This window comes from Chlorocebus sabaeus, chromosome 5 (assembly GCF_047675955.1).
Source record: "Chlorocebus sabaeus isolate Y175 chromosome 5, mChlSab1.0.hap1, whole genome shotgun sequence".
NCBI classification, from domain to species: Eukaryota; Metazoa; Chordata; class Mammalia; order Primates; family Cercopithecidae; genus Chlorocebus; species Chlorocebus sabaeus.
In genome coordinates this window covers 21,101,480-21,117,946 of record NC_132908.1, presented here as the reverse complement: position 1 = coordinate 21,117,946, position 16,467 = coordinate 21,101,480, and the positions used below count along the sequence as shown (strand labels likewise).

At 48.4% G+C, this 16,467-nt stretch overlaps 1 protein-coding gene across 1 annotated transcript in view; it reads right to left on the bottom strand.

Annotated features, from left to right (window-relative positions):
- Positions 1 to 1,215: 1,215 nt before the first annotated feature.
- Positions 1,216 to 16,467, bottom strand: part of SCNN1G (sodium channel epithelial 1 subunit gamma) — a 33,265-nt gene continuing 18,013 nt past the window's right edge. Inside the window, exons 7-13 of the mRNA XM_007987843.3 lie at positions 8,418 to 8,516; positions 6,122 to 6,239; positions 5,506 to 5,584; positions 5,368 to 5,425; positions 5,098 to 5,159; positions 3,468 to 3,543; positions 1,216 to 3,018 (exon numbers count right to left, since the gene is read on the bottom strand). Coding sequence (XP_007986034.3) covers positions 2,638 to 3,018; positions 3,468 to 3,543; positions 5,098 to 5,159; positions 5,368 to 5,425; positions 5,506 to 5,584; positions 6,122 to 6,239; positions 8,418 to 8,516 — 873 coding nt within the window. The 3' untranslated portion in view covers positions 1,216 to 2,637. The remainder of the gene's footprint in view (positions 3,019 to 3,467; positions 3,544 to 5,097; positions 5,160 to 5,367; positions 5,426 to 5,505; positions 5,585 to 6,121; positions 6,240 to 8,417; positions 8,517 to 16,467) is intronic.

Here is a 16,467-nt window from a genome sequence, read left to right as displayed (position 1 = left end):
AAGCTGTATAATGGTGGAAGCTCCAACTTCTTGGGGCAAGGGAAGAGGATCAGGGAAAACTTTACAGAGGCGCTGACATTTGCAGTTGGCCTGGAAAGGTGAAGTGGAGAAGGAGGGAAGGAAATGCTGGATACTGCAAGAGCCAAACAAGAATGGAGATGGCTGGAGCTTGCTGGGTGTGCACGCCTGTGTACTTGGGGAGAGTTGAGCAGCTGTTGGCTTTGGATTCTCGTGGCCTTGCCTTTGGCAAGCCTCACTAGAAGTGTTCCTCCATCAGGCAGAGGCTGGCCAGTTCCACGAATCTGAGGGCGCCTCCTGCCCCCACCATGGAGGAGGACGAGGAAGCTCCTGTCTGCGTTGTGCCTAGGTAGGCATCTGCTGCAAGTTCCCTGTCGGCACCGGCTATAGCCACCAGAGCCCAGCGTGGACGAGAGCCAGGCTCACGGCCTCTGTAACCCAATCCCCGCCTGCATGGGCCTGGCTCCTAAGCCCACTTCATAGGGGAGCTCCCTCCAGTCTGGGGTCACCATGACCTCCTCCTTGCTGACTGGCATGCCTGCTGGCAATGCCCTGCCCTGTGAGGTCTAGTGGAAACACCACGTAGGGCAGAGGCTTACTCTAGTCACAGGCCTGGGGTTGGGTTGAGTTGAACCAGGGGTGCCCAGGTCCAGACAGGGTCCCTACAGCCCTCTCTTTTACCAAGACTCTTGCCCTTACTAGCAGCCAGCCAGTCTCATGAAGGGAATTAGTCCTGAATTGTGGACCTTCGCCAATCATAGATGACGGACTTCCTTCAGCCCTAGAGCCAGGGTATTTAGCCTCTCCCTCTTCCCACCCAAAATAAAGGATGAAGCCTCATCCTTCAAAGGTACAGACCAGATCGGCTGCAAAATAATGGAGCGATAAAAGGCACCAGCTCTGGAGTCAGACTGTCTGGGGTCAAATCCCAGCTCAGCAACCTCCTAGCTGTGTCACCTTGGGCAAGTAACTTAATCTTTTATGCGTCAGTTTCTTCATCCACAAAATGGGATAATCATATCCATCGAATGTGCTCATCCAAGGGTCAGCATAGTTTTCTGTAAAGAGCCAAAGGGAAAATATTTTAGGGTTTGCTGGCTTTGCAGGTTTGGGTCGTAGCTACTCAGCTCTGCCACTGTAGTGCAATGAATGGCCGTAAACAAAACTTGAACAAATGGATGTGGCTGTGTACCAACAAAACTTTATTTATAGACACTCAAATTCGAATCTCATATCATTTTCATGAGTTACAGAATCTTCTTCTTTTGCTATTTAAAAGCAAAAATAAAAATTCTTGGCTGGGCACAGTGGCTTGTGCCTGTAATCCCTGCACTTTGAGAGGCTGAGGTGGGAAGATCATTTGAGGCCAGGAGTTCAAGAACAGCCTGGGCAACATAGTGAGATCCTATTTCTACAAAAAATAAAAAATAAAATAAAATAAAATAAAAATTTTAGTTCATGGTCAAAAACAGGATTTTGTTTGCAGAACACCATTTGCAGTCCCCTATGCTAACCTATCTAGGTGCTTAAAACAGTACCTAACACCTTTTCTTGGGTTGGCTTTAAACACCAACCAAGGATTTAATACCTGTTAGCCATTTTCGGGTGGGAAGATGTGAATGTGATATGAAATGGGTCATCTGTCGCAGTTGGCTTGTTGGTGAGGGACAGGCCATTGGTGATGGGGGGGTCAGCTCTGTCTTGGAATAGCTGCCCAGAGTATGGCCCACCATGCTCCCCGTCTTTCCACCCAAAGTGACATGGGCCCCACCCTTTAAAAGGTACAGACACAAATTGGATGCAAAATCTTGGAGTCAGATTGTCTGGGTTCAAATCCTAGCTCTGCCACCTCCTCACTGTGTCACCTTGGGCCAGTAACTTAATCTTTCTGTGCCTCAGTTTCTTCATCCACAAAATGGGATAATCAGATCCATCTCCTGGGCCCACCCCTGCCCCAAAGTGAGGACACTCTGACATAGTCCCAGACCTCCACCACGGCACTCTGATCTCCACCAACACTCCAAGGGCCCTGGGCCAGTTCTCTGCTGCCTGAGGGCATGGAGGACACCTTTCCCCAGTGTCAGCGACGAAGAACAGTTTATTCACAAACGGCTCCGGCTTCAGGGCTGGCACTTTCTCCTATCTTTGGCATCTGGCAGTAGCTGTCCAGCCTTGATACTCAAGGTCACATCCTTGGGCCCCAACCCAGGCTAGCAGTGCAGGTGAAACCCTCGGCTTTGGGGCTTTGGAAGAGTCCTTCCCTCTCAAGATCCGCAAAGAGCTGCATCAGTCCTCACTCGCCTTCGCTTGGGCCGGCACCACTGCCTCGGCCCCCAGTCTCTACTGACGCACTAATAGTTCAGGTCCCAGGACATATCTCAGCCTGGATAGTTGTGACTGTTGCTGCGTAGTACCCGATGGGTCTTCCTGCACATGTCCAGGCCCCATCTTGCGGTTTAAAGCAGGCTTTTTGGTTGGAGTCTCTGAAAAGCCCAGAATGGGGCAGAGGGTCCCCTGTGTGCACATCTGGGGGCACCCGGTCCATGTCCTTAGACCGTGGCTGGTGGTCCTTAGACCATGGCTGGTGGTCCTGACTAGATCTGTCTTCTCATCCCTGACTCAGAGCTCATCTAGCATCTGGGTATCTGTGAGCTGGTTGGAAAAGGCCCTCTCCAATCGCAAGGTATTGTATTTGGGAGGCGGTGTGCCGGGTACTTGGGTTCCTAGGGCTGGAGGCAGGTGCAAAGCAGAGTTGAAAGTGGGTAGGTCATTGTCTATATCCAGGGCTGGGTTGTCCTGGCCCTGTGGGCTGCGGGGAGCTTCTGGACAGGGGGGAGCCTGCTTCCGAGCCCACCACTCCTTGGCTTTCTGCCACTGGCGGCGGGCAATGATAGAGAAGAAGTCGATGAAGAAGACCTCAATGATCTCAATGACGCAGACAACAGAGCAGCTCATCCACAGGCCCAGTTGGCCACCGAAGTTGGACAGAAGCATCTCAATCTGCAAGAGAGGCCAAGCCACACAAGTCCCATCAAGAGAGACCTCCCCACAAGTTGGTCTCACACAGGAACCCTGATTCCCAAGGGAGCCACGGGTCAGCCCTGACCCTGCACAGACTGGGAGGAAGAAGCAGGCAGGCTTCCTGTCTCCTCTTACTCTGTGCGTTCTGACCTGAGACCTGGCTAGCCTACAGCAGCCCTCCTAGAGCAGGCTGGAACCCCTTTCCCTGACTGTGCTCCCCAAGGCCAGGCAGATGCTCACATCTGCCCCCAAAGTGAGGACACTCTGACATAGTCCCAGACCTCCACCACGGCACTCTGATCATCAACACTCCAAGGGCCCTGGGCCAGTTCTCTGCTGCCTGAGGGCATGCAGGACACCTTTCCCCAGTGTCAATGACAAGGGACATAGGCCCAGGACAGGTCCTGGAAGGAAGCCACTCTACTCACACTGTTGGCTGGGCTCTCCATGATGGATCTCTGGTTCAGGTCTTTGTAGAATATCAAGAGTTTTGCCAAGTCTGTCCTGCAAAATTCCAACAGGTGAGTCAAGAGCCTTGGCATCCTACCAGATCACCAGTCCTCAGCATGGCTGTCTCCCTCCTACCCAAGTTGGCAGCACAGTCAAGGCACTGAGCTCCTTGGGGATATCAGAACCTGGCCCCTAAGGGCTCCCTCTACACCCCAGAGTGTATCTCCAGCCTGGAACTGGTCCTCAGGTCATTCATTCACTCAATAACTGCTCCCCAGCTTCCAGATTAAGTCAGTCAACCCAGCCACACTGCCATTGTACCTTGTTCTTCATTAAACGTCGACATTTGTAATTGTTTGATAGCAATCTCAAGTATGTACAGGTAATGTACATGAGCAGGGTAGTTGAGGTAATATGATAATAGGCACAATGGCAATGAGCATTTATGGGGCACTTCCTGTGTTGCCAAGCACTGTCGTAAGAACTTTATGTGAATTAACTCACTGAATTCTCCCAACAGCCCTATGAGGCAGGTATGTATAGTTTCATCATCCTCATTTCACAGATGTGGAAACGGAGATGCAGATTGGTTAAGGAACTTGTCCAAGACTACACTGTCGATAATCGGCTGAGCCAGTACTCCAACTCATTTAGATTTGGCTTCAAAGTCCATGCTCTTAACCATTGCACTAAACTGCCTCGATAGGACGATGGCGAACTGGACCATGACTCATTCCAAAGGAGCAGGTATTACTCAGCTCTTCGGTGCTACAAAACAGTGGAGGGTCGTTCTTGCCAGAACTTTTGAACTTTCAGGAAAAGCTGGAAATAATGGATTGCGTTCATGAGGCTAGATTTGTGCCAAGGATCAGTCACCAGTTTGCAACACTTGGTTTAATGGTTTGCAATTGCTTGGTCAAAGTCTATTTTATCATTAGAGTGTAAGTACCTTGGGGGGCAGAGACCATGTCTGCTTGATTGTCCTGGTTTCCCCAGCACCTCACACAGCACCTGGCACCTAGGGGGTGCTCTATGAATGTTGGAAGCCAGATTGGCCAGATTGGCTCTCACGGTGGGCAGGCCCAGCAGTGGGCATGAGGGAGATAGTGATGGCTTAGAGAAATGTGAGTTCACACGGCATGATTCACAGATGCGAGTTCACTCTCCCCCAGCTTTGAGGAAATGAATGAGTGAGTGAATGAAAAGAAGAGGGGGGCAGGCTCAGTGGCTCCTGCCTGTAATCCCAGCACTTTGGAAGGCTGAGGGAGATGGATCACTTCAGGTCAGGAGTTCAAGACCAGCCTGGCCAATATGGTGAAATCCCATCTCTGCTAAAAATATAAATTTAGCCAGGTGTGATGTTGTGCACCTATAATCCCAGGTACTTGGGAGGCTGAGGCAGGAGGATTGCTGAAACCCAGGAGGCGGAAGTTACAGTGAGCTGAGATCACACAAACACCGCTGCACTCCAGCCTGGGTGACAGAGTAAGACTCTGTCTCAAGAAAAAAAAAGAGAGATTTGGCCATACCCATACTCATATGGAAGCAGGTGAGAAGACTGGGGGCTGTGGCGGCCAGAGGCAGAGGAACAGGGTAGAGGAAACTTACTTGTTGAGCTTTTTGTTTATTTGCCGGCCTTGGTCCCAAGTGAGAACAGGCAGCAACCACTTCTACAATGGAGAGAGAAAGAGTGGGTCTGAGGATGCCCAAGAGGCCAGGGCCAGCCTCCTCCGCTCAGGCTCCCCAACTTGTTCCCCAGCCTCCGCAAGGTAGCTCTCTTCCCCTTGGACCATGTCCCAGGCCAGAGGACACAGCAAAAATGTCAGTGGGGCTCCAGGCTGGGGGCTTGAGTGGGGAAGGGTGGGCAGAAGAACTTACCTCCGAAACCACAGATGGCCATTGTGCCAGGCTTGTGGTTAGTGTCCACTCCTTAAAGCTAAGGGAGGAGGGGACAGTATGAGTGTAGGTAGCCCAACCCAACCCAGCCGCCCATCTCACCCCTTGGGGTCCACATACCTGCAGGCTTCCTTGCACACAGACTGGCAGCCCAGCTCTTCCTGGACAAAGGCTCGATGCAGTTGGTAGTAACAATACACTGAGGGACAAGGGAGAGGGCAGCATGAGCTTTGAAAAAGCCACAGGACCCTTCCCAGGCATCCCCGGGTCACCAAGGACAGCCCTGCAGTCTCATTTTAATGATTTCTCCTCCCACTTTCTACCAACACTGGCTCTCTGGAAACACATACTGCCTTGTGACGTTGGGAAACAGAAAGCAGTGGTGGTTAAGGGTGTGAGTTGAAGGTCAGACCGCCCTTGGTTTGGATCCAGCTCTGTTCCTTTCTGGCTGTGTGACCTTGGGCAAGCCGTCTAGCCTTTCTGGGTCTTGGTTATCTATTCTGTGAAAAGGTAATATCGACCCATTCCTACCTTCTGGAGTTGACTAAGGTGGTCAGTTGCAAAGTATAATTCAAGCCAGGCTTGACAACAGAAGTAAAACTCTAGTTAAACGGTTCTCAACCAATACCTCCCTCACGCAAAAGGCAAGAGGGTTGGAGTCCCATGAGTGCCTATTGTCAGGGCTAGGCTGACCCTGGTCCTGGGGCATGCAAGGCTGGGGCTGGGTCTCACTCACTCCAGTTGGGGTGTTGTTGGTAGTTGCAGTAGTTGGCTGCGGGAGGTAGAGGCTGGCTGTACTGGGCACACCCACATTTCTCCACCATCTTTGTCTGGAAGCATGAATGAAGGCAGATCTGAAAGAGGAGACCCAGGGATGCCATTCATGTCTTTGCACAGGGATGCCAGGGAGTTCCCTGCATATCCTTCAGCCCAGGGGGTCAGCCTCCCTCAGCCTTGGTCAACCACATGAACCTGCCCCTTATGCCAGCTGGGCTGGGCATGGTCCCAGAACTGCAAAGGGCCCAAGCTGGAAGATATATTAAGAATTTATTTATTATTTTTATTTATTTGCTTATTTTGAGACAGTCTTGCTCTGTTGCCCAGGCTGGAGTGCAGTGGCACGATCTTAGCTGACTACAACCTCTGCCTATCGGGCTCAAGCGATCTTCCTACCTCAGCCTCCCAAGGAGCTCTGATCACAGATGTGCACCAGCATGCCCAGCTAAGTTTTTGTATTTTTGGTAGAGACGGGGTTTCACCATGTTGGCCAGGCTGGTCTCGAACTCCTGACCTCAAGTGATTCTCCCACTTTGGACTTCCAAAGTGCTGGGATTATAGGCATGAGCCGCTGCACCTGGCCAAAGTATTAAGAATTTAGACTAACTGAGATATGGAGATCGGGCTGAGCTGGGGCTGGAGTGGTCATTTTCCATCATGTGGGTGCCAACACAAAGTTAAATGGGAAAATTGGAGGAGTCCTCCAGAAACAGAGAGAAATAAACACAGTCTCAGTGTTCCTATTCTCAAGCCCAAGCCCTCCATGTTGGGTCTTCATGGATCATAAACTACCACAATATCCATGGAGCTTTTAGCATAAAAGCTAATAGCAGAGTTCCTGAAGGCAGGCTACTCAGGTCAAATCCCAGCTTTGCTATTTATCTGCTGTTTGGCATCAGGCAAGTTACTTAACCTCTCAGATGCTTTGCTTTCTTTATAATAATATCAACTTCATGAAGTTGTGAGCATGAAATGAATTGACACATGTAAGGTGTGTGTGTGCATGGTAGCTCTCACTAAATATCATCCAGAAGTATCTTTCTGATGAGCTCACTTTTTTTATTTTTAGAGACAGGGTCTTGCTCTCTTACTCAGGCTGAAGTACAGTGGTGTGATCGTGGCTTACTGTAGCCTTGAACCCTTAGGCTCAAGGGATCCTCCCTCCTCAGCCTCCCTTATAGCTGAGATTACAGGTGTGCACCAGTATACCCAGCTAATTAAAAACTTTTTTTTTTTTCAGAGGCAAGGTCTTGCTATGTTGCTCAGGCTGGTCTCAAACTCCTGGGCTCAAGTGATCTTCCTACCTTTGCCTCCCAAAGTGCTGGGATTACAGGCATGAGCCACCATGCCTAGCCCAAAAGTCCTCTTTTACTCATTGTCTACACCACCTCTCAACTCAGCTCTTATCTAAGTTGGCAGACTCAGTGCTGAAGGTTTCTGGTCCTTTTGTTCTGCTGGGCTGATTTTCATGGACTCTCTGGGGTATCCTGGTAGGAGGTGAACTATAAATTCCCAGAATGTGAGAGGAGGCAGAACAGATCGTCTCACTTAAGTGTTAAAAAGTCAAATGTCTACAGGAGACAGTGATGTAAGTGACATACGGAGGGGTAGTGAAAACTGTGGGAGCCAGAGAACACCTGCTTCATTTATTGGGGTGGCTACACCCACTGTTTATCCTGCAGGAAATATGTGCTCATTGCTGCCGTATCGTTTCATTTTTTCGAGAGACTGGAAATCTGGATTTTCTTGTGAAATTCTCTAACTTTTAAACACCATCCAGGCTCTTGAAAAACTGGGTATGCCACCTGGAAGGCAACTGGGAGCTGCGAATTAGCAGCCCCTGATCCAATCCCACCTCCCCTTGTGGTTGCTGAGGGGAATCCAGCTGGTCCAAGGCCATCATCAAGTGAGGGGCACCAGCAGGCCTGGAAGCCATGCTCTTGACCCTTCGGCCAGTGTCTCTCTCAGACAGCTTCTCTCCTGTTCCTCCCTTGCCAAGGCCTATTTAGCAGGTGTGTCTGTCTCAGCTGTACATTGAGTTCCACAGAAACCTCGGTGAATCAATTAAGCTCTGGTTACAGATGAACTGCAGAGGACTGGAACCAGCTGGCATCATTTGTTCTTGAGGTCTCTGGATGAACCCCAGGGATCCTCGCCAGAGTTCCTGGTGCAAGCCACACCCCAGCCTAGATATAACTTTTTCTCCTGGGTCCGGGCCATAAACCCAGGGCTGAGTGTCCCCGGCAATCTGTTACCTGGAGCGAGTAGGCAGCGTTGTAGATGTTCCTGATTGGCACGTCACTCCCGTCCTCCGTGCACTGACTGTAGGGCTCACTCAGCTTGAAGGACTCTGTCTGCAATCACAGCAGCACACATTCAGCCCTGTCGTCCCCCAGGACCCAGGTGGAGGGTTTTGCAGGGGGCACCAGACAGGGGACTTTGCAAGCAACCCTTGGGAGCTGAGAAGCTATTTGGTCATTCATTTAACGAAAAGTTAGTGAGCACCTATTAGGTGCCTGGTACTATGGTGGACACTGGAATCAGCAATGATCAAGACAGATAAGTTCCCTGCTGTCCTCGAACATACCTTCCAGTGGGGCAAATAGATGGTCAGGAAGCAATTAAATAAACAAGATGATTTTGGATAAATCTGGGTGGTGTTTAATGAAATGGGGTAGGGAAACTGGAGGGGTTAAGAGATCCCATAGAGTGACTGGGGAAGATACTTCTGAAAAAGGGACCTGTTGGCTCAACATGGAACTGCAAGAAAGAGCTGGTCTTGTCAAGAAGTGAACAGGAAGCCAGGCATGGTGACACACACCTGTAGTCACAGCTACTGGGGAGGCTGAGGTGGAAGGATCACTTGAGCCCAGGAGGTCAAGGCTGCAGTGGGCCATCATCGTACCACTGCACTCCAGCCTGGGCAACAGAATGAGACTCTATGTTTAAAAAAGAAGATGAAGAAGTGGACAGAGGATGACTGGGTAGAGCAAACAGGAAAGGCTTGAGGCAAGAGGGGCTGGTGTGGCTGAAAATGGCAAAATAGAGAAATTGCTGGAGATGAAGTCAGACAGGGAGGTTGAGGTCAAATCATGCCCAGCTGAGAAATTTGGATTTGATTGTCTGAATGAAATGGATTTGCAGTCGGCGAATCCACTGGGAGGTGGGAGGAAGAATTAGAAAGATAAGTAGGGGCTAGGCACAGTTGCTCATGCATGTAATCACAGCACTTTGGGGGACTGAGGAGGGAGGATTGCTTCGGTCCGCGGTTCGAGGCTACAATGAGCTACAATTCTGCAATCCAGCCTGGGTGACAGAGCAAGACCCCATTTTGAAAACAAAGAGAGAGAGAGGAGGGAAGGGGGAAAGGAGGGAAGGAAGGAAGGAAGGAAGGAAGGAAGGAAGGAAGGAAGGAAGGAAGGAAGGAAGGAAGGAAGGAAGGAAGGAAAAAAGAAAGGAGAGAAAGAGAGAAAGAAAGAAAGAAAGAGAAAGAAAGAAAGAAAAAGAAAGAGAAAGAAAGAAAAACAAACAAAGAAAGAGAGAGAAAGAAAGGAAGGGCAGCAGGGACTAAGAGTTGCTTGGGATTCCCGCTCAGGTAAAGGACCCATTGCCTTGTTTTCTGGTCCCAGAAGCTGACTTGAAAGATGTTGACTTTCTTAGAAAAAAGCCAAGGAAAGTTCAACAGAGTAGAATGCTACCCTGATCATCAGAGGAAGTAAACAGCATTGTCACTCAAAGTTCAAAATCCTTATTCAATAATTTTTTATTTTTATTTTTTTTAGAGATGAAGGTCTCACTCTGTCACCCAGGGTGGAGTACAGTGGTGCAATCAAGGCTCACTGCAGCCTCTACCTCCCAGGCTCAAGGGACCCTCCTGCCTCAGCCCCCCCGAGTAGCTGGGACCACAGGCTCCTGCCACTCCGCCTGGCTTCAATGATGTTTTATTGTGGATGACTAAATTTTGCTCTAGCTTAATATTTGTCACTGCAAATAAATAATCCAGCCAAGCCAAACAAGCATAAATGGGGGTGGGGGGAGGATAACATCTTCTAAGGGCAACAACTCAATGGAAGATAAATCGTGACCAGTTTATCACAACTGTGTGTTTGTATGCTGTGTGCATCCACGTGCCCATGTACAATCGTTTTTATTTTTTGGGTTGGGGAGATGCGGGTAAAGAGAAAATGAATGGCAGATTTGTGGGAGGGAAGAATATTATTTTCACTTTGAAGAAAGAATGAAAAGCAGCGGGGGCAGGGGGGCGGGGAAGGAATGAAGAGGTTTGAGGCAGGTGGAAACTGTAGCCATCTCAATTGGCTATAATCCCTTTCTGTTTGTATTGCATTTCATCTGCTGACCCATTAGTCTCCCTCAATTCACTGCAAGTACCTCCAGGGCAATTGACGATTCTCATTTAAAACTGTTTAAACAACAGAAGCAAACAAAGGGGAAAATGGCTGTCTGGCGTCCCCTCTTTCCCAGGGTGCCTGCACTAACAGATCAGATCCTGCATCTCAGACAGACAGACAGTCATGGACTCACACATTCACTTTGCCCTGCAACCTGCCCTTCTCACTAACATGGGTGAGTGTCTTTCTGTGTCAGTACAGAATAAATAGACTTAACAGCTGGGTAGAAAATGCATGCAGGGCCTTTAGTACACGCCAGGGCTGGGCTGGGCACAGAGGTGCAAAGATGTCAAGCAGTGGCCTTCCTGGAGGTCACAATTCCTTGCCATCCTCTAAGCTTCTTCAAGCAGCAGGATCCCTGGGCAGACGTGTTCCTTTGGGTGCCCCCCGGTCTTGCTGAACTGTTCCCGGAGTCTAGAGGGTCAGCTACAGGCTCTACCTGCCTGGGGTAGGACAGTACAATACCCTGGCATCCAGATGAGGGGTCTGTCCACTTAGGCAAGCCGTGTGCAGCCAGCAGGGGTGACTGCGGCTCCCTCTACCTTGAAAACCAGCCCATGGGCTGCTTCCAGGAAACTGATTATGAGAAACCATTTGGATTTCAACGCTTTCTGGGTACTCAATGGCCCTTCATTCTGCAATGATGCTTATCAAACTCACAGCTCTTGGAAGGTTCCGGTTGTTTTCTGAAGCAACCAGAATTAGAGCAAATGGAGCGAAATTCCTGTTCTGAGTGGGGTAGAGATCTTGAGATTCTCAAAACCTCGAATGCGGTAACTTTGACAGAATGCTCTTCCCTCCGACCCAGCTTTCAGTTTTCCAGAACTGCTGGCTTGTGGAGGCTAGGAAGACATTTTGACTTCTAAGCTGACCCCTGGGGACACACAAAAAAACAGTGCGTATATGTGTGCATATGTGTGAGTTTGTATGTGTATCTATGCATACACTTATGCATGTTAAAGTGTGTATGTGTGTGCACGCATAGGTATGTGTGGATGTGTGTGCACGCATAGGGATGTGTGCATGTATATGTATGTATAGAGGTATATGTGTGGGACATGGAGCCCATTTATATCAAACCAGGTTCTATCTGCTGCTTTCTGAAGATCTTGGGGGAAGGAGACAATTGCATAGGAGTCCTTAGCTCACCACCCTTTCTCTCAGACAGGGTCTCGATCTGTCACCCAGGCTGGAGTGCAATGGTGCTATCATGTCTCATGGCAGCCTTGACCTCCTGGGCTCAGGTAATCCTCCCACCTCAGCCTCCCAAAGTGCTAGGATTACAGGTATGGGCCACTGCACCCAGCAAGCTCATTCTTTAAGGTATAAACAGTGTTAAGGGGAAAAGTCCAGATGGCAACAGAGCCTAAGGGGCAGGCAGGTGACAAGAGGAGGGCCTTTATCAAAGCCCCCACAGCTTGTGGGGTTAGAGAGCCAGCTCCCACCTTCTTGCAACCTTGAGAACTTCCAACCAGTATAATCATGTCTCATCTGTGAGATGGTCAGTCCAGCCAAGCTATTCTTAGACAAGGTGGCTATTGTTCTCACATTTCAGTGGTAACTCTTGTCCCAGCCAGTAATCCCAAGTCACCTTCTCAGAAAGATTGCCTGCCTTGCCACAGCTTAGCGGTTTGCAAATTCTGTTCTGTCTGCACCCTGCTGTTTTAGGGCCCATCACAGAAGGGTGGGTGGTAACCAGGCTGGTCTGTCTCCCAGGCTCAACTACATTCATCCTGCATTTCTATTTCCATTGTGTACATTTCTGGGTAAGACTTTGTTTGAGTGAGAGATTCTCCCAGTAGTAAAAAGGACTTCCTCCCCCAGCCACTGAGGGCATGGTGGAGGTGTCTACCAGCCCCGGTCAACAGGCCAAAGTGGCAGCTGGGCTCTGGGGGTGGGTGCGGAGCCTTTCTTTCCCTTGGTTTCCATGCTCTGCCCCTGTTTCTCAGAATGGACTGCTGCTTCTGCCAGGCAGGGGACAGCAGGGATGGCCAGGCTGGGGACGAAACAGGTGGATGGCTTTCTTCTTGAACTGTGCAGACCTGGGAGGGACTTTTTTTTTTTTTTTTTCCCTTGGAGATGGAGCCTCACTCTGTCGCCCAGGCTGGAGTGCAGTGGCATGATCTCGGCTCACTGCAACTTCCACCTCCTGGGTTTAAGCCATTCTCGTGCCTTAGCCTCTCAAGTAGCTGGGATTATAGGCGTGTGCCACCACGCCCAGCTAATTTCTTTGTATTTTTAGTAGAGATGGGGTTTCACCATGTTGGCCAGGCTGGTCTTGAACTCCTGACCTTAAGTGATCTGCCCTCCTTGGCCTCCCAAAGATTACAGGCATGAGCTGCTGTGCCCAGCTTGGACTCATTATTGAGGAAGTTTTGTTTGCTTTGAGTCTCTAAGCTGTCTCAGGGCCCCTCCCATGACCCTATCCTGATGGTCTCCTCTGACCATGGGCATAAGGGGATTGAATTCTGGGCCCTTCTAGAAGGCTTTTTCTCTAGGAACCGTGTTATGGTCAATGGTCATTCACCCCTAAGCAACCAGTAGCACCAGGTGGGCTAGCTAAGGGGTCAGGAATATGGGCTCCGGTCTGAATAAGTCTGAAATCAGATTCCCACTGTGCTACCTAGTGGCTATTTGATTTTGATTAAACAATAACAACAATAGACCAGGCGTAGTGGCTCACGTTTGTAATCCCAGCACTTTGGGAGGCTGAGGAGGGTGGGTCACTTGAGGTCAGGAGTTCGAGACTTGTCTAACATGTCAGCCTGTCTAACATGGCGAAACCCCATCTCCACTAAAAATACAATAATCAGTTAGGTGTGGTGGTTCACGCCTGTAATCCCAGCTACCTGGGAGGCTGAGGTGGGAGGATTGCTTGAACCCACAAGGTCAGAGCGGCAATAAACTCCCACTTTGGCCTCCCAAAGCACTAGGATTGTAGGTGTGAGCCACTGCACCCAGTGAAAAAAATTCTGATGGCTTAAAATATTACATGAAATAATAAAAAAACTGGAAGCAAACTCATTTTAGTATTTGGTCTCAAAGAGGAAGAACTCTCATTAACATAATGACTAAAGAAGAAAACAAAGACTTTGACTATGTAAACATTCACTATTTTGCATGTGAAAAAGTACCCTAAAGAAAACCACAAACTGGGAAAGATACTTGCAACACATATGGCAAATAATCACTATCCTTTATGTATGTACAATTATTAATAGTATCTTTTATATATAATGTACTAGTAGTGTATAATATAAATGTATATTATATATGTGTATACATATATGTGTGTATATATATAATTCATAAAGGAGAGAGGTGTCAAAAAAGACAATAGAAACCTTCCCTAATCCCTCTTTTTCCTTTTTCACTCAAAGTTATTTTTCCATCTCTTCACCTCTTTTCTTAAAAAATATATAGTAACAGTCTCTCTCTCTCTCTCTCTCTCTCTCTCTATATATATATATATATACACACACACACACACATTTTTGTGTGTGTGTGATGGAGTATCACTCTGCCATCCAGCCTGCAGTGCAGTAACACGGCCACAGCTTACTGCAATCTCTGCCTCTTGGGTTCAAGTGATCCTCCCGCATCAACCTCCCAAGTAGCTGGGACTACAGGTGTGTGCCACCACAGCTGGCTAATTTTTATATTTTTTGTAGAGATGGGGTGTCACCATATTGCCCAGGCCGGTCTCAAATCTCCTAGGCACAAGTGATCCACCCGTCTCAACCTCCCGAAGTGCTGGGATTACAGGTGTAAGCCACTGTGCCCAGTCAAGCCAATATACTTTAAGCACTTACTACATGCCAAACACATTTCCAAGCGTTTCACATGTACCAACTCATTAAATTCTCACCAGCCATGAAGTAACATCATTATTATCATCCCTATTTTACAGATGAGATCACTGAGTCAGAGATTACACAACCAACGTGCAAAACTGGGGTTTGAATCTCAGCCATTAGAGCTCTTAATCCCTGTTTGGCATAGATTGAACTTGTGAAATGAAGTCTGGGTATGTGCTTTAGAATCAAAAGGTACAACAGGATTTGTAATGACATGGAGTCTCCCCAGTCTCCAGGGCCTGGTTCCCAACTCCACTGGGTGAGTGGTCCACCCATGTCCACTTCCTCATTTTCCATTCACCATTTAACCCATTGTACTTTGGTTTCTGTTCCACTCCTTCCACTGAAAACGTCTCTGGTACAGAACACTGGTGACCTCTTGGCTGCCAAAACCAGAGAATGCTTTTGCCCTCTACCTTTCCTGACCTCTCGACTGTACTTGCTACTTTTGGTCACACCTTCTGTAAAATTATCTTCCTTGATTTATCTGATGCCAACTCTTTCTGGCTTCTGATCCTACTTTTCTGCCTCTCTTTCTCCTTTAACTTTCCGCTCAGCCCTTAAACATTTGCATGTTTAGGGTTCTGTCTCAGGTCTTGGGTGATGGCATTTATTTCCATGTCTACAATTACCCCCCAAGATTCTCTCCTGAGCTCCAGGTCCATAGCATCTAATGAATGCTGTCTTTTCACCTTGACTTCTCAAAGGCATAACAAATTGGGTCTGTCCCAAATTGAAGTGGTCTTTTCCCCCAAACATACCCTGCCCTTGGATTCTCTAATTCTGAGCCTGGCATTCCTCCATCTCTCTGCCCAAGCCACTACCTAAATATCAATCTAACTTCCCCCTGGCCCTTCTCGCTAACATTGGCCGTCAAGCCCTGTTGCTTCTGTGCTGTAATATCCCTGAAATCTATTCCCTCTGCTCATCCCCACAGCCATTGCCTCAGCTGAGGTCCACATCATTTCTTTCTAGAATTACTACAAATGTACTGTCTCCCGTATACTGATAATACTTCCATTAAAATGATTTCTTTGAAAAGTTTCACTACACAGCTTAAATAAACTCATTTTGTGACTCCTTTGTAATTGTTACGTTCTTTGTCTGGACTGGCTCTTTTGACTATTTGCCTGCACTTGTCCTTCTAAATCCATCATTTATAAAGCCTTCTCCAATAGCTTCTGTCTGGGCATCCATCCATCCACCCGCCTACCCACCCACTCACCTATCTATCCATCCATCCAGCCAGCCAACCATCTACCTACCCATCTACCCACTCACCTATCCATCCATCCATCCATCCATCCATCCATCCATCCAACCATCCATCCACCCACTCACTTATCCATCTACCCATCCACCCATCCATCTGTCATCTATCAATATTTACTGAGGATCTGTTATGTTCTAAGAAGCAAGCTTCGGAACCAGGCAGAAAATGTCTGTTTCCACAGAGATGAAAACTGTATTGTAAAGTTGTGCTTACTTTTGTCTTTGGTCAGGCGTGCTGGCTCACGCCTATAATCCCAGCACTTTGGGAAGCCGAGATGGGAGGACTGTTTGAGGCCAGGAGTTTGAGACCAGCCTCAGCAACATAGTGAGACCCCCATCTCTACAAAAATTTAAAAATTAGCCAGACATGGTGGCATGTGCCTGTGGTCCCAGCTACTTGGAAGGCTGAGGCAGGAGAATCACATGACCCCAGGTGGTCGAGGTTGCTGTGATCTGTGAGCTGTGATCACACCACTACACTCCAGCCTAGATGACAGAGCAAACAAATTTTTTTTTTAAAAAAGCAAACAAAGTTTTGTCTTCCCCTCTTCAAGTTAAGAACTTTGAAGGTAGGAGCTCTGTTGGGTTCACCTTTTAATATTCAGTACTTTGGACACGCAATCTCTCAGTGAATAAAGGAAGTTTTGTTTACCAACTGCTTGCCAGCCTGACTGAGCCTACCAGCTACACACACCTATTAATCAATCAATACATAAATAAAATCAGAAAGGAAGGAAGTCTAGTTTGGTTGGACTTTTTCTTAGTGA